This window comes from Limanda limanda, chromosome 6, assembly GCF_963576545.1.
Source record: "Limanda limanda chromosome 6, fLimLim1.1, whole genome shotgun sequence".
NCBI lineage: Eukaryota > Metazoa > Chordata > Actinopteri > Pleuronectiformes > Pleuronectidae > Limanda > Limanda limanda.
The window spans coordinates 721,575-743,258 of NC_083641.1; the positions used below are offsets into that span (position 1 = coordinate 721,575).

General features: G+C 40.7%; 1 protein-coding gene across 5 annotated transcripts in view; it reads left to right on the forward strand.

Moving 5' to 3' along the window:
• tpst1 (tyrosylprotein sulfotransferase 1) overlaps positions 1 to 20,905 on the forward strand; it is a 37,697-nt gene extending 16,792 nt beyond the window's left edge. The window contains exons 4-7 of one of the 5 annotated variants that reach the window (XM_061072811.1): positions 4,388 to 4,586; positions 16,406 to 16,459; positions 16,938 to 17,004; positions 20,480 to 20,905. In XM_061072811.1, the coding sequence (XP_060928794.1) occupies positions 4,388 to 4,586; positions 16,406 to 16,459; positions 16,938 to 16,973 (289 nt within the window). In that variant the 3' untranslated portion in view covers positions 16,974 to 17,004; positions 20,480 to 20,905. Of the gene's footprint in view, positions 1 to 4,387; positions 4,587 to 14,516; positions 14,778 to 14,888; positions 15,018 to 16,405; positions 16,466 to 16,937; positions 17,005 to 20,479 lie in introns of those variants that run through there. The other 4 variants (XR_009678271.1, XM_061072812.1, XM_061072810.1 and 1 more) reach the window with 4 other exon arrangements.
• The last annotated feature ends 779 nt before the right edge of the window (positions 20,906 to 21,684 follow it).

A 21,684-nucleotide genomic window follows, 5' to 3' on the forward strand; every position in this document is an offset into this window, starting at 1 on the left:
AAACAAAGTTCATGATGATTAATGAGAAAACAGTGATTGATTGCCTAAAACGGATTCTTAAAAACACTCTGTAGCAAATCAAACTATTTTCTGTCTCTTCAAATGTGGTGTTTAGTTGGAATGCAACCTGTACACTCTTTGGCCCCTATTGAACATAATCAAAATAATAAATTTCAGTTATAACAAAATGTCGTGAAATTTCCCCTTGATTTTTTTGTTAAGACGGAACTGAATTGCCAATTTTAATATCCCCTAAATAGCTTTGATTTAAGTCATGTTTTTGCTCTCTCTGTTACCAATATGTCCTGTTTTGACAAAATGTTGGAAAAAAAATCTTTAAAAAAATTAAGAACAATAGGCCAACTACAAGAGGTCACTACCTTTTACCATCATAAATGTTTTGCTCAATCGCTTCTGAAGTAATTTGCCCTTGGTGCATTACAGTCAACCCCCCTGACATGCCGCTTATCCACTGCAACCACCAGCACTCCTCACTCTCAACTATTCCAAAGCTTTGGGTCTCTAACGAATATCTCAATAGTAGGGAGCCAGGCCCCATGGCGGGACCTTCTCTTAGCATTAACATCAATTTCCTGGCTTTGATTTAGTAAAGGCCGGCCTTGCTGAGTGACTGGTTCCATTATCTTATCCAGGAACAGAGAGCCACTCCATCCCTCCTTCCTAATTCTCTATCCTATTTGCAATCTGGATTTCTCTATCTATTCTCTCTTATCAGCTGTTGGTGATACTGAACACCCCCTTATGAAAAAGAGGTCCGGTAAGGAATAACTGACAAGCTGCAGGCCATAAAGAGCATCAGCCCGAAGGCAAGTGGTCATGTGATGGGCAGAAAGTAATTTTTTTGTCACATTACATTAATAACAAATGATTTGACTAATGCATTTTCCAATTCCAGTGTTTTACATTGCAACCTACAATTACATATGACTAAGAAATGTAGAAAATCTTAACAAATGACAAGTGCAAACTGGGGAAGGGGTTGATATTGTGAACATGCATGTAATATGCCCTCATCTGCACCAAAATGACAACAGTTATACTACGGAATGGTACAAGCATTCCAGGCTTACAATATGCATCTGCCCTAATTATGAGGCAGTGGCAGCAATAATTTTGTAGCTGTGGGCCCAAATTTCCATAATTTGCTATATCTATAAATCTGAAATATCCACTGAAGATTTTCATCTCTCTGTCAACTTTGTGTCATTCTAAGGGCATGAGTATCTTTAACGCGCACTGTCACGTCATGTGTGTGTTTTTGTGATTAGACATAGTTTGGAGACCAGACATACTAGCAGTGTTGGGAAGGATACTTTCAAAACGTATTCCGTTACAGAATAAAGAATACATGCCCAAAAATGTAATCTGTAACGTATTCCATTACATTAACTAATCTGAGTAACGTATTCTGAATACTTGGAATACTTCCGGTTTGTATTGCATATTTTAAGTGTATGATTGCGGCGTTGTTATAGTCAGTGGAGCAGCAGCAGTCTAAACTCTCTCTCCGCCGATGCGGCGGGCCAGCTGGATGTCCGGCTCCCATCCAGCCCCACCTCTGTGCGGGTCCCACCGGAGGCTGAAGCCCCCCCCCTGCGCCAAGGCTGCCTCGCGCCGTGCAGCGATCGTTTCGGCGTCGAGCCTATTTTTTGCGCTTGACGCGAGCGTATCGCTCCATGAAACACACTGAAAAATGATTTTAAACGATATTGATGACATTTTATATGATATAAATGATAAAGTATGCATCCCATAGTTTGTATTCCCCTTCTGTTGTCCTGGAGTTTTAATTTTACCAATTTTACCAATCACATTATTAAATGCCCCCCTCTGCCCATCCATACAGACACACAAGCAGTCATAAAGATAAAAAGAGGGGGGGGGGGGGGGGGGGTTCCGGTGTGAACCCGGCGTGCCTCGCTGGCCTCCTGCAGAGCCATGACAGCGGAGCTCTGGGAGCGCAGGTCGGTCTTCTCTCACCAGGCGCTGGAAGGGCAGCTTGCGGATCAGCAGCTCCGTAGATTTCTGGTTGCGACAGAACTCTCTCAGAGCCTCGTTCGCGGGCCTGTAACGGTCCGAGCCGGTAGCGGTGAGGCTTCTTCACGCCGCTGGGGACCGGGGCGCTCTTACGCCAGCCCTGGTCTCCGGCTGCTTCCTGGGGGCTTTGCCGCCGGTGGATTTACGAGAGAGTGAATAAACTCATGAAACAGAGAAGTACCGTTATGTAATCCACTGATTTCAACAATGTAACTGTATTCTGAATACCATCTATTTAATTTGTAACTGTAACGGAATACAGTTACTCATAATTTGTATTCTAAATACGCAACGCCGTTACATGTATTCCGTTACTCCCCAACACTGCATACTAGTTGGGTGTTTCTTCTGGTGAAAGACCTTGAAGTCTGTGACCCCCCGCTGTTTCCAGTCGGTGATGCTGAAGTCATGACTGCAAGACAGCTAGTCGTGCTATGTTAACTGCACAGGGATTCGTCAACTTTTAAAGTCCTGCTGTCTGAACTTGGCATTATGGGCTCTTGATTTATAGGTTAGGGTGATATGTTTGTACACAAGCACGTAAAATCATAATTTTATATCATGGATTCAACAAAATATTGGAAAAAAATTAGATTTTGTTGTACGCATCATTTCTTTATATTTCTTAAGCTGCACATTCATGCTTCTAATCTTCTTCTGCTGTAGAACTATCATACTGAAGGTAGGATGTATTGTCTGCCTGTGTGGGTTACTCAAAAGTTAAGGCAGCAGATGTTGCAGCGGTTACAGTAAACCTCAGTTATACAGTGAAGTTTGAAAAACATCACAATCAATCATTAAATTGCATTTGTATAACCCATATTCACAAATTGCAATTTGTCTCAGGGCTTTAACAAGGTGTGGCATTTTCTGTTCTTGACCCTTAAAAAGAGTATGGAAAAGCTACCAAAAAATCTCTATTAACAGTGGGAAAAAATGTTTAAACTTCAGATAGAAGATATGAAGTTTCTGTTGATCTAATACACTAAGATAAACCATCTTTAATTCTAGTGCAGCATGTTGGCATGCATTTGACTGCTCACCACTGTACCTTAAAGTAGAAGTATAATTACTGGTATAAAAAGGTAATCCGATAGAAAAACATTGATTTAACTGTGGAATCATTTTTAAGTATGTTTTGCTGTGGAGTTGTAGTGGATAATATAGAGGTGTTTGTGTTATTTATGAAACATTGTTATAAATAGGATGGACAAAATAATTGAAAGACCTAGACATGACAGTGGGTGTCATGACAGTGGTTGCAAATATCGACGCTTCGATAATGGTCGAGCAAGAGAGACCTTAAATTTGATAGATTGTCTGCATCTAACATTGGTGAAGCAGAACTGTGTTAGCAACACTCAGTCTTTGTCTTTATCAGTTTATCTTCCATGTCAACACTTAACCGCCTCTTGGGTCTTGATGGAGTTACCTAAAGTGATTCCCTACCTATTTGTTGCAAAGTGGATATTTGGATACCGGCCCATCTCTCAAAAACTATCTCCACCATCCTCCTGAGATGACAAAACCAGCTCACTCTATTAATCATGCAGGAGAATATACCCATAGAGTGTAAAATTGAATTGCAAAGTAAATGGATTAGAGGAAAGTGAATTGCAAGATTGAGGTATAGGGTCCGACAGAAAGCATACGGATGGAGACGCTGGACTGCAGATGGTATATAGACATTTGTGGGGAGAGGGAGCAACTTGAACATTGTGTATTATGTATTAGTTGTGTTTACAACCTCACCAATATAACAAAATGTGAATATCAACAGCTATCGATATTGATTAAAAAGGATTATCTTGTGCTGTTCAGAGCGGTGAACTTAGCTAATTTCAGAAAAAAAACAACCAGTCAAGCAACTCCAATGATCTTGCTTGTTGAATATTATATTCACACAATGAATAATTTAACGTTGGTATGACATAATGGTGAATTCCTTTTAAAATGCTCTAACCAATGGTTAATTAAGTGAAATGACAGGTTGAGCAGTATTCATCTTCACTCTGACAACAAGAATCAAGAAGCTTGACTTTCTTTAACAAGTAATAACAATTTAACCTGGCTTGGTCAGATTCTTTTGGCATGTCTGAAAATGGTTTGCCTTCAGAGTCCAGAACTGAAAGATGCGCCAGTCTGCTATACGCCATTACACTGATTACCAGTGTCCGTTTGTCACATGCAGTTACATCTACATGGTTAGGGTGAGATTAGCTTAATTGATCCACTTGGGAATTAAAGCCTTGAATATTAGGTGTTCCAAACATATTCTTCAGTAACCAAGCAAAAACATACAAATACATTGTCACCTTTGTCTTGTAAGGGTGGAGAGGTCTACAGACCAGGTCATCAAGCCTGTCAATGTGGAGGCCTTGTCCAAGTGGGTGGGGAAGATCCCAGCAGACGTGGTGATGGACATGGCTGTCATTGCACCAATGCTGTCCCGACTGGGCTACGATCCACATGCCAACCCTCCCAACTACGGCCGGCCTGACCCCAAGGTCCTGGACAACACCAGAAGGGTGAGTTTTGGACGGATATGTTCAGTATTTCATTTTCAGGCAGTGCTTAAGGGACTTTAAGGATGATTTAACTGCTAGAATCTGAAATACCAGTAATTCCACATATTTGGAAAAATGTACACATCTACTCTCTTGCTGAGAACATTATTACCACTTATACGTATGGAAAAATAGAAGCATCAGTCAGCAGTTTTTTAGCTTAAAAAAAAGCAGGCACCAATTGACATAAATGGCCAAGAAATGTCCCAATACAATGATAAAACCACAGCTTGTTATGTTCTTGAAGTTGTCCATCAGCTACTATTCAAGTGATTCATATAGATTGGGACATTTATATGACATTTCAGGCTAGATTCACAAACCTCCAGAATGAATGCCTGCTGACTGACAAAATTCTATATATGATTTTATCATACAACATAATTGGGGGGGAAAAACAATGTGAGCTATCAGCATGGTGAATAAGGATGTCATTAGTTATGGCAGGCGGTGGCCATTACTTTAAGAGGTAAAACAATTAATCTATTCAACCACAACTTAACTGAATGAGCATGCTGAGGGTGTGTCACTAATGTCGGTGCAACCCCTCATCTGGCTCCCACATGGTCCTGAAACGTGAATCGTTACAAATGACAAGCATAGAAAAAATGCATAAAAGTGGGAGAAGAAGTGACTGGGCGTTTCACACTTTATCTTCTAGGTGGGATATGATGTTCAAAGCTGTGAAAAACGTGGGATTTAAGACATGGCCATTTTAAATCAGAGTCTTAAATGTAATGTTTTGTTTTAAATGGTGCAAGCAGCTGAGTACAAAGGCTGGATGGAGCCGAATATTCTCAACAGTACATTTCAAAATCTGAAAAAATTGCAATTCAGACTCTGGATCATGATTGTGTGTTAAAATGATTGTGATATGATATTTCTTATTAGGACAAATTGCCTATTAACATTTTATCAAAAGAAGTGTTTAATTGTGAACTTTAGAGGGGTTACAAGATGAGTATTATTACTTTAGGGCGGCTGTGGCTGAGGGGTAGAGTGGTCGTCCTCCAACCTGAAGGTCGGCGGTTCGATCCCCAGTCTGAACCATCTGCATGCCGAAGTGTCCTTGGGCAAGATGCTGAACCCTGAATGGCCCTCATAGAATAAAAAAGTTCTGCAAGTAGATGCACTGTATGGGTGAATGTGAAACTGTACTGTAAAGCGCTTTGAGTGGTCATCATCAGACTAGAATACAGCTATATAAATACAAATCCATTTACCATTTACTTTTGGGCTGACTCATGCATGCCGGTTTGTTGGTCTGTTCTTTTCAAAAGGCCACACTACTGTTATTTAGAATTTTAGCACCTAGGCCAGTCTGTGCTGTCTATGAAATGGTTTTCATGCTGCACTTAAATAGATGTCTGAGGTCTGGAAAATGGAATCAGTTCAGTCAGCACATTAATAACAATGTTGTGATCTTAATGTCTTAAGAGAAAATCCTATTGAAGAGCATTTCCAGGATAAAGTACAACTGTAATTGAGTGTCAGCAGTGAAACTATGTAATAAGAAACTCTAGTTGTCTCGCCCTTGGTCTTTCTCTTGCTCTCTCATGCTCTGTCACACCAACACATCAACAATATAATCATCTTCACCAGGGGTGGGGACCTTTTTTCTATCAAGTGACATTTTCATTTTCATAACATCCTTCTAGGGCCCAGAGACTCTGATACGTTAAAAACTAACCACTGCTTCTGATCTGATCATAAAGCAGCGACGCTAATAATCTATCATTGGTGGTCCGCAGTGGAAACCCTATATTCACACTTTTCACTTTTCGTTGCCACTGTTTGACATTAACCGCCTCGTTCATGTGTGTGTGAGTGAAATGGGGCAGTGTCTCACCCAAGACTCAGAGGAGTTGAGAGACAGATCAGCTAAATGGGGGGGGGGGATTTGTGATTTATGATTTGTTGGTATATTTGTGCTGTCCAATGCTGGAACACTGAAACATAACTCATGTCATTCATTAAAGGAGACATATTATGAAAATTCCACTTTTGTAGTACTTCTACACATTAATATGGGTATCTGGCATGTCTACAGTCCACAAAACTCTGGAAACAAACAACTCCCGCGATTTGTTATGGTTCCTCTATGCCAGAAACGATACACTTGAGTGCGTCCAATGGGATAACGACCGAAAAGTACGTCATACGTTGAACCATGCCCATGTAGGGAGTCTCGCTACATGTCCTTGGACCGCCCCCCACCATCATCTCACCGGCTCCGGGGAGAGACGGCCGGGTCCTCTCCTGTTCTCTCTGTAAACCAACTCTCTCTAATCTGTCATTTACTCACATAGCTTTTCCTACCACAGCTACCCCAGTAGTGACAGGACAAGGTTCTGACACAGAGATCTAGAGATCCCTGCGCTTGCCCCTGTCAAGTTCACTGTGTCTCTCAAGCTTATCTCTTTTCCTCTTTCTCTCTCCATCTTTTCTGAGTAAAAAAGTCCCAGGGACGGCTTGGAATTGCCAACAGCCATAATAAATTACAGACTTATTAAACAAAGAAACACCATTGACCCTATAAGTTGGATGGCCATCTTGTTCTTTGGTGGGTGTTTCAATTTCATTTTTGGAGCACTGCGATGTCCATCATCATCGCACTCAGATTCTGCCAGACTGTTTTCCACTGTGCTCTTGGACGGCACCTGAAGTTCTTGAATCTGGGATCTAGAGCTGTTGGTGCCTTTAGCCATGCCAGGTTTGTGGCATGTTACTCAGAGGTCCTCTGAATGGAGTCTTGAAGCGCACTGTATAGGCAGAGTTTACATCTAACAAGTCCAGTACTTGGAATAGTACGACTGACCCGCTACAGTTTCAAAGTTGATTTGTTTGAAATTACACCATAATATCCACACTGATCACCACATAATGGTCGATGCTTTTCTTAAATGAGTTTCTTCATAGCTGCGCATTCATCAGCCCGTCCCCCTCTCTCTGTCTCTCTCTCTCGTGCTGACACAAATGTACTCACTCACAAACACACACCGACACACAACCACACAGTGTTATTGGACACATGTGTAAAGTCATACTGTGTAAAAACAACAGAATTAGTACCCTTAGTCAATGTTTGTAGAGTGGGCTCGATTCAGTTTGCAGTGGGCAGCATAAATGATGGAGACACAGAGAGGAGCATTAAATAACTGACAGAGCTCGTAAAAAATGTAAATTTTACTTTTTTACAGTCAAAACATGTATGAAAAGACCCTAATTGAGCACTGTAAGAGGACTGCCTGATTACTATAACAAATTATTTAAATAGCATCTGTATAGGAACTGTTCTGTTCCAAGCTTTTTGATCCATACAAATGGTTGATTTTATATCTGTGATCACTATATCCAGTTTCACTGTATTAGTTTTCCTTACCTGCACTGCATCAGCCACGGTCGCAGTCGTCAAAGATGGGGATCTCTTCAGCAGTGATTGTTAGTGCCATATGCGTGTTTGGTTGTTACAAGCAGGAGGCCATCTCTTAATATATATATATATATATAAAATTCATTTTAAAAACACCAGACAATTTTGTGTGATATTAACAATTATGTCTCTCCCAATTCTGACTTCTTTCATTATTGTTAAAACATAGAAAGTATTTTCCTGATCACATAAATCTTTGACTCGTACATCCGCAGCATGACTCATCACCCAGTGGCAAGAATCTGCGCACACAGAGAAACCTAAATAGCATAGGCAGGCTGGTAGTGGTGGGGGGAGGGGTGTCTCAGAATACCAGCAGTTGAACAACTCACAGTAAAAAAGAACATCAGCCACATCAGAATGTCCTTTTTTTCAGTCCTGATTTTGAGGTACATATAAAGTTCTACTGTGTTTTGCATTATGTGAGTTTGTTAATGATGGCGAAAGTCTAGGACAATGGTGCTCGGTAGATTTGTCTTTAATCCAGTTTGGAGTTTTAGCCAAAATATTTTTCCAAAGTTTTGAGAGGACTTTTCCATTTGTTTACGCGGAATGAAGGGTGGGGGTGGGAGTAGAAGGAATTTGATTAAATTCATCATGTTGTCAAAACTGTTGTGAGTCAAACGGAAAACATTTGTGTGAGATGTGAGTGGAGAGGGAATTTCTATGGAAAAATATGTCTGACCACAAGTAGGGGGGGGGGTAGTACTCTGTTGCCTTGAGTTTTCTCCCAGCTCCATCCAAATATTTACCTTCTGTCTCATCTCTTCTTCAGACCTGATTTCACCACACAATATGCAGTGTGCATCCAGTACTTTGGAAGCAGTTTGTTGAACAGTGTTACATATTTTCGGGGAGCTTGACCTGGGCAGATCAGCCTTATCTCAGTGGTACTGTTGTTTGTGTATTGTGAAGATACTGTGAAGACTCAGCTGGATTGAATTGAATCCATTTAAATGGTGTCATCCCTTTTATCAAAGCAGTAGGAGTGGATACATATGTTCCCATAAAACTTTGTCTTTATTTTAATTAAATACAAAACGGTTCAAGCTTTAAAGCTATTTATGGCTGTCTTTCATTGGTACCATTTTAGTCCTAGCCATGGATGAAGGCTGAGTTTGGTTTAGATTATTTTCAAATTTCATTCATTCATTCAGGAATGTTCCCTTATTGTTGTTTGACTGTGCAAATAGTCAGTCCATGGAGGCCTTTTTGCAAGTAAATATGTGATGTTCTGTGGTAAGATGTTCTGTGCACACAGCCAACATTGTGTTGAGCTAATATTCTCTGATCTCGCTTGGGTTTAGGTCTCAAATTTGCCAGTACCATTAAAGTTCAGTGGCAAGTTTACAAAACATTTTACATGAGCTAATTTGAGAAAATCTTCCACATAACATCCTTATGTATCTTTTCAACCAATGGTGAACACTTGGACCTCTGCTCTCTGTCCAGGCATCATGTCTTTCTGTTGGTAGAGGTTGTTCTGTGCGTGCTGTAAATTAGTCGTGTCAGGGCTGGCTCTGGGAACCGCAATCAATAGCTTTTAAGTGGCTTTGCAGTTGTTCTGATCCCTGGTGAGAAATGGATATTGGGATCAATAAGTTCTCAGTTTCTCCACAGTAACAATGATAATATGAGTAAGTGGTGAGGTTACAAACAAATGTGCGTAAAGTTCCTTGTGTATTCACGTCTGTGGCTGGACCTTTTCCTTTATATTGATACAGGGACTGTTAATGATGTGGAAGCTAATCATATCCTATTGATTCCAGGCCTTCATCAATGCCCACCATTTGGCTCTGAAACCTCAAGAGAGATTAGTATTCATGAAAGCTTAGGTTGGATGAGGATAAAAAGAAGAGTGTGATTTGCTCAGGAGAAATTTGAAGTCTCTTGAAGGCTGCAGCTTGCTCTTTTTGCTAAAATTAACACTCAGACTGAGTTAATGTTTGTGATCCATGGAGAAGCCTGGTGCATGCACACAGATTTATAGTAAAGGTACTGTATTGACTTTGTATCATTAATCTTAAATTTGAGATGATGACTTGAGTTTTTGACGTACAGTAGGTACAGGTACTGTGAGTCCCTTCCTATACAACAAGAGAGAGTCTGCTGAACAAAGTATGTGTGGTTGAGATACAAGCATATTGTTTTATGGTAATTGTATTCCTGAAAAGTTTCCCTTTAAAGAGGGTGGAAGTTGCCAAGTGTACAGCTGAAAATTTTCTTCCTGCCAACTGTAACTCAACATTGGCAGCTTTTCAAATACTTTACCACGTTTAACCCCCTGTGACCAGGGGCTTAAGGCCGGCGCATGCTTCTGCAACGGCGCCTGCGACTTTTCACACGGCTGTGTCGACGGACTCGTTTTAATTCATGGTTCCCCAAGGGTTGCGCTTGATGCAAAGCAATTCACCGCCACACCACTAGGCGGAGTAATGTTTTTTGAAGTCGGCCCTTCTTTGTGTGTGGCAGTCGCGTAGACTGTTTATTTACATCGCCACAGCGGCTCCTCATAGCCTTTTTCTGGCGGACAAATCCGCCAGTCAGTGACAGGTTATACTAGTGGTCATAGTTTTGGATCCCTTCTGCAAAACGCTCTTCTATTTGGTCCATATTTGTTCTTCTAAATCTTCCGTGGTTTCCGCCAGTATTATGGGGCATGAAACCGGAAATGCGACTCCTGAAAGGATGTAGTAAGCAGACCAATCACAGCCTTACGGGCTTCGTGAAGCTTGCGGAGCTTTGCCGTCTAGTTAGAAAAATTGGGCGACGCAACTAAGAAGGGATACGTAAGTACGTAAGGGGCCCGGAAGTGCTCTTGCACTTGCGGGCCCCTGAAAACGCAGAAGCATGCGCCGGCCTTTAATCACAGTGAGCCCAAGCCATTATACTGAAGCTGAAACTCTGCAGGGTTTAGTTTGGCACTTGCACACAGGACTGACCTGCTGCGGGTACCAGCAGGCACCTTGGCTGACCTGACTATGCTGGTCCCTCCCTAACTCAACTTTGCCTGGCTTTGCTTAGACATGTTGAGGCAGCCTCACAGGGTTTCTGCTCACCTAGTTCCTGTGACGACAGTCCAACCCCTTCAGTGACTCGTTCAAACATGTCTGTCTCAGTCTTATATAAAAAAGGTCAAAATAGACTATCAAACAAAGCATTAAACAGACGAGGAAATAATTATTTACCCCCCAAGAAATACTGTTGCAATGATGTGTATTATTTGATTGGTGGAGGAACTTAGATTTGCTTTGTAAAAAGGACTTGCTGCTGTACGATGTTTTAGACTATATCTTAATCTTAATTATTGGATAAAGTCTGATCTTTGATCATAACAGTTTGAGTTGAGTCAACTCAATCATCCTTACAACCAATATCTTCAAGAACTTAAGTTGAATAAATAACAGTCAACACAGCATACTACTACAACAAATCATGATTTCAAAATATTGCATTAAAACACACAAAACAACATACAAATATATTTGTCTACAAGAAAAAAAGGACAAATGACCTGAAGATATTTAAAAAATGCAAATTATAGAGAACGATAGGGTGAATACAAAATAACAGACTTGTTATAATTATTATTAGAAACTCGTTCATTATTTAGAGGAAGAGTCTAATGAGCAGTAGAGTGCTGCTTGGAGTTGTTTCATCTAAATTTCAGAGGTCAGCTGGCTGTCTATGCTCTGGAATGATAACGGTAAAAAGGTACACAGCATTTCAGTGAGTCAGCTGACTCACCAGCAAGTCCTGTCTTATTAATCAGAGGACCCTTTTCAGACTGACCATATTGTAATCTTTCACCAGATGAATAGTCTGCCTTTCATAACCATTTTTAAAGATCACTCTGAGCTTACAGACTTGATTTCAGAGGATTGCTTCAGGTTACTACAGTTTCCCAATCATGCAGACACTGGGCCTTTCCAAGAGGGACACCTCCATCTCCATCTGTTTTCTCTCTGAAGTACAGTTCAATCTGTCGCCTGCGAAGGACACAAACCCAGCCTCATCTTTATGTGTTTTAAACATACATCCCTTGAATGATCAACATCAGCTAAACATGCAAGCATGCATGAAGACACATTGGGTGGTTTAAAAACTAGTTATTTGTTTTGGGGAAGTTTTAATCACTGGCGCCTAGAAAGAGAGCACAGGACTTTAGACCACTCCTCCATCTCCATGGAGCTCCAACACAGGTACACATTAAATATTTCCATTTATTACATCACTCTCGTACTACTCTCTGTCTATTAGCTCTATAATAGAAACCTATTGTTGATGAAAGAATATAAATGAAACATTCATATCAAGACTGTCTGGATGTTTGACTTTAAAGTGAGATAATAGAAACTTTCAGCTGATCTTTGACCCTGTGTTTTACCTAAATCACTGGTCACCAACCTTTTCGAGTCCAAGATCACTTTTTAATTCCAAAATGTAAGCCGAGAGCTACCACCCTGATATCTTCCAAAAAACCCACTTATTTTCTGCAATTTCTGTTAAAGGCTGAATGTACAAGCATATATACACAAAGAAATGCAGTTGTGCAACTTTATCTATTCAATGCACAATATTCACATTAATATTAATTTGTATTCATACCATCTGTTCAATGCAGAATATTAAGCTTCAGTTTAACAATATTTTTTGCAGAGGAGCTGCTACTGCAGCAGTGTTAATTTCGTTGACGATAACGATAACGAAAAATATTCGTTAACGCCCCTTTTCCAATGACTAAGACGAGACGAAGACGTAACGAAATGGATCTTTGAAAATAAAAACTATGACGAAGTCTATTTTAATTTTCGTTAACGAGACGAGACGAAACGAAAATGTTGGCGGTTGACTAAGTCACAACAATTTTTAAAAACATAATCGTATCAGGCCGTCATGAAGTACCCGGAGCGGCGAGTGTGTGTGTCTGTGTGTGTGTGCGTGTGTGTGTGTGTGCTCCCAGACAGCGCAACGGTCCCGAGGCTCCGCCCCCGCGCACTCGCTCAGAGAGACACAGTGAGATCAGAGCTTGTTCACGTGAAGCAGGCCGGTCACTGACTCACCGGCTTCTTAACTATGGAAACAGTGAAAACACAGAGTTTCTCTGGTCTCAGCTGCGCTGAGATCAGCGCCGCAGCTTCTGGATCAGAGCAGAGGCTGCAGTTGGTTTCTACCGAGCTTCAGTTTCCTCCTCCAGTCTGATCTGCTTTCACTTTTTGTTTTCACATTTCGCCAACGCCAACTAAAATATATAGGCTGCAGCTATATTTTTTTATTTATTTCAAAATAGGGTACTTCTTATTTCATACATTTCCCACAAATATGGGGATGACTCAAATAACCCTGCATAGTTCTGCGTTTAATTTATTTCAAAGTAGGCCTACACTTGCCTGTGTATTTTCTTCTCTTCATAAGCATTTGGTGTTTCCCTTTGTTGTAACAGGTAAAAATAAATAAAATGTCAACAGTTTTCTTTATTGTTGTTCTATAATTTCATAAATGCAATAATCTACAGATTAGTATAGTATAACTTTATATAAAATTTTATCAGCTTTGTTATCAAATATGTTTTGCGGCTCCAGACAAATTTTATTTGGGGGAAGAGGGGGCAAAATGGCTCTTTTGATAGTAAAGGTTGCCGACCCCTGCTATAGACCTATAGGAGGGATATCTAATGGACAACCTAAGTACTGAAAGCTAGACTAGTATGCAGTTGTAGACACAACACAGGGGGTCCCTGGACCTGAGAAGGGAAGGTAAGGAGTTTAATGTGGCTATTAAATGTGACTAAAACTAGACTAAAATGTAATTTGTTTTCGTCGACTAAAACTAGACTAAAATGTAATTCGTTTTCGTCGACTAAAACTAGACTAAAACTAAGAAGGATAAAAATGACTAAATGTGACTAAAACTAATATGCATTTTCGTCAAAAGACTAAGACTAAATCAAAAATAGCTGCCAAAATTAACACTGTACTGCAGCTCAACGATTTTACATATAGGCTTTGACTTGTATTTGGCCATAACGATGACTCTTTCCTTGTATAAAAGTAGCCCTGTGTACTCAAACAAATACCAGTAATATACAATATTCATCTTCCGCTCTTTCAAATATAGAGCGGAAAAAATCTATATTAGCAAAAGAATGGATTCCGTCAACAGAAAGGCTGGAGTGCTTCTATTTTGAAACAGACACAAAGTTTGTTTGTGACATAAATTCATCAGATAAACATTAAAACTCAAGTGAAAGATAATTTTCTCTGTTTATTCTGCAGTGAAACACAATGTTTATCTGACTTTGTCACAAACGTATTTACAACACTTCCCGATTAAGCTAGCACTGATTAAGGTTTTCCACCTGCTAACCTGAAATATGCTTTGTTACAGGGACAGAGACGTGTTTGTTAGCTCTAATACTGTTCTAAAAAATTCATGGCTTTCTTCTGTCTTCTTAACAGAAAAACAGTTCCCACATAAACACTACGTACAGTGTTGAAGGGAGAATAGTCTTGGAGGGTGTCAAATAAGGCCACTAGTACCTTTCTAGGAAACCCTCCCTTCAAAGCTCTTGGACAGGAATGGCACAATATGAACACAAAGCAGGATATTTTCCTTAGCCTGATTCCGCTGCTGAAACTGAAAGGTTTTTCTTCCCGAAGGCGAACTATCCCCACAGCTTGGCAGCGCTTGCTCACTGCTGTCCCCTACAGTAGTAAATGGTAAATGGTCTGTATTAATTCAGCGCTTTTCTAGTGTTGATGACCACTCAATGCGCTTTACAGTTCAGTTTTTGCTATTCACACAAACATTATGGATCCATTGGCATGCAGATGGGGAAGACTGGGATGGAACCGCTGACCTTCTGGTTGGAGGATGACCGGTCTACCTCAGCCAGAGACGCTACTACTACTGTTGTAGCGCAGTAGTAACTGTATCCTCCTGTTTCCAATCTTTATCAGGTAAATTCCTCTGATATTGAGCTTCTGTCAAGCATTACACTGCTGTTACTCATTGTCCAGCCTTTCTTCCACATTCCTCTTCTCTGGCTTGCAGCTTATGCTACAGCAGGGGTGCCCGAACTTTATAGGCTTGTGAGCTACTCTTAAAATGACCAGCTCAACAAGATCTACCGACAAGATAATGTTGGGCACCCCTGTGCTACAGTGATGTTTTCAGTCAAAGATGGTGGTGAATTACTGTCCATATACAGTTACAGTCTCTTAAAAAATAGTTCCAACACACAAACTAAAATTCTCTCTGTGTACAGGAGAGCACAGTGCACCCAAGTAACCTCTAGGATATTGACCTCCACTCTCCCTCTCGCTTGATGTGACCTTTTTTAAACACTTAGTCAGCCTCCTGCCAGCAAACTGTCCCTGTCTCAGGCTTATCTCATGTCAGCCCCCTGGGGTGAAACTATAGCCCTTTTACACAGCCTGTTCAAGACAGGAATGTGGATCCTTCATACAGCCCCATACTTTGTATAACAGGTACAAATATGGCATGCGGATGCCTGTATGCTGGCAGTGGAGATAGACAGAGGGCTGGATCGATGTCTGTGTAAAAGGGAGAGGCTGACAGCGCCCTGATATATAAAAACAGTGAGTGCGTCCTGAGTATGAAATGCCACTGTGCTGTTTTGAAATGTTACACTGGAGGCTTTGTTTGGTTCAGTGTAAACAAGCTAAGACCAAACAACATATGTCTGTATGAGGCCTGTTTTACACTAGGAGCTGTGTGAAGTTCCTTGCACGTGTCGAACAGTTTCAAGCTTTTCTCTTGCAAATGTTTACCTCACACAACATAGTGTCACTACAAGTTAAATACAAGTCACAGTGTGTTGGACTAAAAGCTGTGAATTATGCTGTTTTACATATATCTAATTTACCGCAGGGTTTCCACGGCTCCTTAAATGCTCCTAAATTAAGATCAATGAAACTAAAGGGATAGTTCACAAAAAAATGAAACTTCACACATCTACTCACCACTATGCTGATGGAGAGATGGGTGAAGTATTGTTTCAGGGGTAAACTTTGTTGCAACCAAATCCATACAATTGAAGTGCAGGGTGCTTGTTAGCATCGCTCCATCCCCTATCTTAAGGCTTATAACGTAGTGGTGGGTAGATAATGAGAGGATTTTCATTTTAGGGTTAACTATCCCTTTAAATTAAATTTTTTAAGGTCTTAAAAAGCATTAGATTGACTTAAAGAATGGTGTAAGAACCCTGATCCAATTGATTAATAAAAACGAATCCAGTAAATCTTCACCATGGTAATCCAGATGATGATTTCATGCAGATTTAATACATTTGTCGAGTTCTAAACCTGGTCCTTTGTTTTCCCAGGTTTTTAAAGGTGAATTTCAGCTACCAGATTTCCTAAAAGAACAATCACAACAGGTACAGTAACATTTCTGCCTGTCGCTGAGGTGTTTTTTTTTCTTTCTAAATCAGCTTTCTTCAGTGTCTAATTTAAGTAAAACTAGTGTATAGCTCAGTTAAAGATCAAATTACATATTTCCATCTGCTCAAGGTTCATCCCTTTTTTTGACTTGATTTTTTGGACATCTAATGCAGCCTGTTGTTTTTTGGTCCATGCTTCTTGATTTTCGTCATGTTTTTGGTCTTTAGTGGGGATTTGCTTGTTAGACTCCTTGTGATGTTTCCTTTTTTTTTATAATGGCTAAAGAGCATGTCTGCTGTCTTCTGGTAGTGGGATGCATATGCATATTTTTAACACTGTCAATCTCTTTGTTCACGGAATGAGTGAAAAAGATTATTTATATGCTCTAGTCAGTTAGTCAGCAGTCTGGACAGCAGTTTATCTGTCACTCTGAGCACTGGTACTGTAACCTATGCTATCTGTTTCTCCACACAGATCCAGAAGTCTGCAGAAAGACCCAACCCCAGTTAGAGCTGAAGCAGTGCATCCCCTCAACACACAGGTACTACACAGGGTTGGAGCTTACTCCGGACCCAAATATCATACCAAAGTCCAAACTACTCATCAACAACTCTGTGTTGACTGAGATATTTAATCAAGTGTTGTTGTTAAAAGCATTTCTCCATGCAATAATAAGTCTTGTTTGTTTAACGGTACACATACTAAGAGTTCAATATAGTGTTCTATATGCTTTCCTGAACACCAATAGATTAATCATCTATCAACATACTATATTTCCTGGTTTCCTCCTGCTTAACAATAGCAATTTTGTTTCTTACACAACATTTGCATATGGTGTGTAAGAATGTCATTTTAGAGTTAGGGGCTCATTTAAAACCGTTGCCTGATTTATAAAAAGGGACATTGCCTTCAGGTTTGTATGCGTACGATTTTATATAACTGAATGTTTCTAAATACTAAAAGTCTAGGTTCGCCATTTTCGGCTTTTGTGCACAGGTAGACTTTTAGTATGAATCCAACACACTCTTTTATAAATGAGGCCCCAGATCACTTTGACTGCATGCAGAGGTGGTCTGGGAAGAATGACGCCACAATGTTTTAGCTGTGTGAAGTTTTGTCTTCTGCTAGTGTCCTTGTCATGACTGGTAGCAGTAGGCGGTATCTCCAGCCCAATCAAGTTTCAAAGGTAGTCCAGCTCCTCCAGGATGGCACATCCATACGGGCAGTCGCATGAAGGTTTGCTGTGTCTCCCAGCACAGTCTCAAAAGGATGGAGGAGATACCAGGAGACCGGCTGTGACAGGAGGAGAGCTGGACATGGCTGTAGATGGTTACTAACCCAGCCACAGGACCGGTATATGCTTCTTTGTGCAAGGAGGATCAGGAGGAGCACTGCCAGAGCCCTACAAAATGAAGTCCAGCAGGCTAATGGTGTGCATTTCTCTGACCAAACTGTCAGAAACAGACTCCATGAGGGTGTCATGAGGGCCAGACAACCTCTAGTGGGACCTGCGCTCACAGCCCAGGACCGTGCGGCTCGATTGGCATTTGCGGAAGGACACCAGAATTGGCAGGTTTGCCACTGGCGCTCTGCTCTCTTCACAGATAAGACCGGGTTAAGACTGAGCTCACGGTGTGGTGAACGTAATGCTGCCTGTAACATCATCCAGCATGATCGGTTTGGCGGTGGGATACTGATCTGGAGAGGCATATCCTTGGAGGGTCGCATAGATCTTCATGTCATAGCTAACAGCACCCTGAGTGCTGTTGGGTACTGGGATGACATTTTCAGACGATTGTATGACCTTACTCTGGTGTAGTGGGCCCTGGGTTCCTCATGGTGCAGGACACTGCCGGGCCTCATGTGGCCTGATTGTCTAGGCAGATCCAGAAATGACGAAGGCATTGATGCCATTGACTGACCCTCATGTTCCCTAGGCCTGAATCCAATTGAGATCGTCCCCCATACTGGATGTAACCCCACACCATGATTTTTCCGCCACCAAACTTAACTGTTTTCTGGGTGAATCTCGGATCCCTGGGGCTCCAGTATGTGATGTAATTCAACCAAAGATTCATCTGAGAAATCCACCTTCTGCCACTTTTCCAGCGTCCATCCTTTTAGCAGACTGTGGGCCTTGGCAAATGCCACACGTTTTTTTAATTGCCTTTTGTTTAGTGCTGGTTTCTGGGCACTGATTCGACCATGGAGGCCATTTCGAGACAGAATTCTACAAACTGTCCTGGTTGACACCGGGACTTGAGGGGACCAGGCCTGTTGGAGCTCTGCTGCAGTGGAAAAGGGGCTGGCCTTGGATTTTCGAGCCAACAAACGGTCCTCCCGAGCAGTTGTCTTGCGGGGTCTGCCGGACCTGGGCTTGCCAAAAATATCTCCAGTCTCTTCAAATCTTTTTCTTATTCTTTGTACTTGACACTGAGACACATTGAAGGTGTCAGCCACCTCAGCAGTGGATCTGGTCTTCAGCCTCTTGATAATCAACACTTTGGTCTCAGGGTGAATCTTAGGCATGTTGTCAGAGGTCAAGTTGCAGTTGATGTGAAGGTCTGGTGTGCTGGGGTTCTTTTTATACACACCCACTAATTGAATGATCAATAATTGATCACAGGTGAGGCTGTAATCTAGGATTGGGTGCATCATATGACAAGGCGACAAGACTTTTGTCTTTGCAAAAACTGACTCAGTGGGCTTTACCATGCTGTGAACGTTAGAATGCTTTTCAGCAGTTTCGTTTGGCACCAAAACATTATTTCAAAAGCCGTTGGGATTGAAATTATCTTTTTCTTGTACTTAAGGTCAACTTGTACCCAAGCGACCAGACTTTTGTCAGGGACGTATATTGACTTAATTGTCAGTCTGTGGACTGAGTTGGACATTTGTCTTCTTCTACTTCCTCATATAAACTACATCAGTGGTTGGTAGGTGGGTCAAACTGCAGGTCAAAATGGTTGCCAGATTATTTTGTGCTTTTGATTATTTTTATTTTTACCATATTGGACTTGCACTTATGGGAGTAAACCAGAAGCTGATCCTCATCTGCAACATTATTATATCTGTAATATAGAGCTGAATAACAGAGCTTTATTTGAAAAGTCGTGAACTTTGGTCTGAAGATTGTGATTGCTTATCAGACTTCTGAAATAGCCTACAAGAAAAAATAACTCCAGGTATTATGAACACAAAGTTTTCTTACTTGACTCTGTGTAACGCATGTGTGGATGAGGGCATGGAAGAAGACGACTCACACATTTTTTCCAATCATTTATTTGCTCCTGCAAAGGACAATATAAAAACACCTAATTTCTCTGCACAACAGCTCCCTTAGCGATGTCGATTGCATTTGTGTGTATTACAACACATACAAATATATTAATCAGACATTACAGTCTATACTTAGCTCATAGTACATTGCTTACCATAGCCAAGAGCTAATAAAAGGGAAAATCATTGTAATACTTATTTATAATAACATGTTTCCAAAAACCATGAAATATACATTTGCAAAAGCATGAACAGTGACAACTTCTGGTCAGAATAAGATAAGAAGTCGTTTATTATTCCCACAATGGGGAAGAGTCAAAAGGACATCAGCAAGTAACATGCAATACTTAACTGTGAAGAAAATACAAAAAAGATACAACCATATGAATGTCATTATTGAACCAGTATATACAGTTTAAAGACAGGTGGATGGCATTGTGAGGAGATGGCGGAAGTAAACAGGAGCGATGCCCAACAAGTTAATGTTCCCACAGGAAGAATAAAAAATGACAGTAAATGGGCACTGCACTAGTAGATAAGATTCTGGAATTCAAAATGTTCCACTCATATGAGTTAACTATAATTTATTTCACATCAGGGAGTTAATGAAAGCCAGTCAATTGACTATTTTCTGCTTTGAATTTGTATTTAGAAAAACATAAATCCCAAGAAAGAAGAATGTGACTCTGCTTTAGTTTTAGGGTTATTGTAACTAACATTCTATCCTCACATTTCAGTATGGGAGAACAGACCATGGACGTCATCTCAGCCATCTCACCATCTGTGTTGGGTCTCGCATTTCAAAGGTCACATGACCAAAGTTGGACTTTCTCCGCCACCAATAATCGTATGCGGAGAACTCTTGACCCTCAATATTGTACTGTATAAAAATACTACACGTTCTCACAACCACAGAATGTCTGCTGATCGTTAATTTAGTGTCACATCACACACTGATTTTTAGAAGTGATCTCTGGCTATTTAGAAAAGATACTGCAGTGAACTGAAATCACAACAAGTATTTATGAATGGAAAATTAGCTTTGGAAGATGCAATACCTATTTTAATGTTTAATGTTTTTTTTCATGCCTTTATTGTGCAATGTCATGCTGATCAGAATCAATTATCAACCTTGATAAATGCTTTTTTTAAAGTTTGGCTTCTGTGTTGTCTCTTTTTTTCTTCAGTAAGAAAGTAAACATTTAACCATATTAAGAACAGTGATGGGAAGTGTAACTTAACATTGAATTTTAACATAAAATTGAAGGTGATTTAGTTTTTCTTCACCTGGGGACTAATTTAAAAACTAGCGCAACACAGCTGTTCCATCCGATTCTGATGGAACAGCTTGTGGTGCCCACACTTTATAGGCATTTGAGCTAATTTTAAAAAGACCAGCTCAACATGATCTACCAACCAAATAAAACATATTGGCATTGCTGCCAACACAAATGTGCTATGTTCCAAGACGGATCAGCCCACCGCTACGCAACGCTGTTGAGGCGCTCTGACAGCAGTCCGCCCCGGTCGACAGTCGCAACACTGTCCAGGACGGCACTTGTAACTTAAGTGTGGTTTTAAGGGCGGGTACGTCAATGAGCGCATTCGTAAATTTGCTCTGAGAGCTCCGGGGCGTCCATGTGACTGCCTCTTGTCCAATCGTGCATGCGTGATGCGATCCAACCACACTACCTTTGCGATTGACCGGTAGATCGCGATCGACGTATTGGGCTCCCCTGCATAAGAACATATAAAAAAGCTTAAAGCAAATTACGGTGAAATGGCATAAATTAGTTTTCCTAGTGTGTTTTTTAAATTGCTGAAATCTATGGTATACATGGTTCTATCTATAGGTCACGACTGATGAGTAAAGTAATCGTTCCGATTTCAATAAACAAAATACTGCGGTGTCACTCATGCGTAATCCTGGTTAATGGATGCA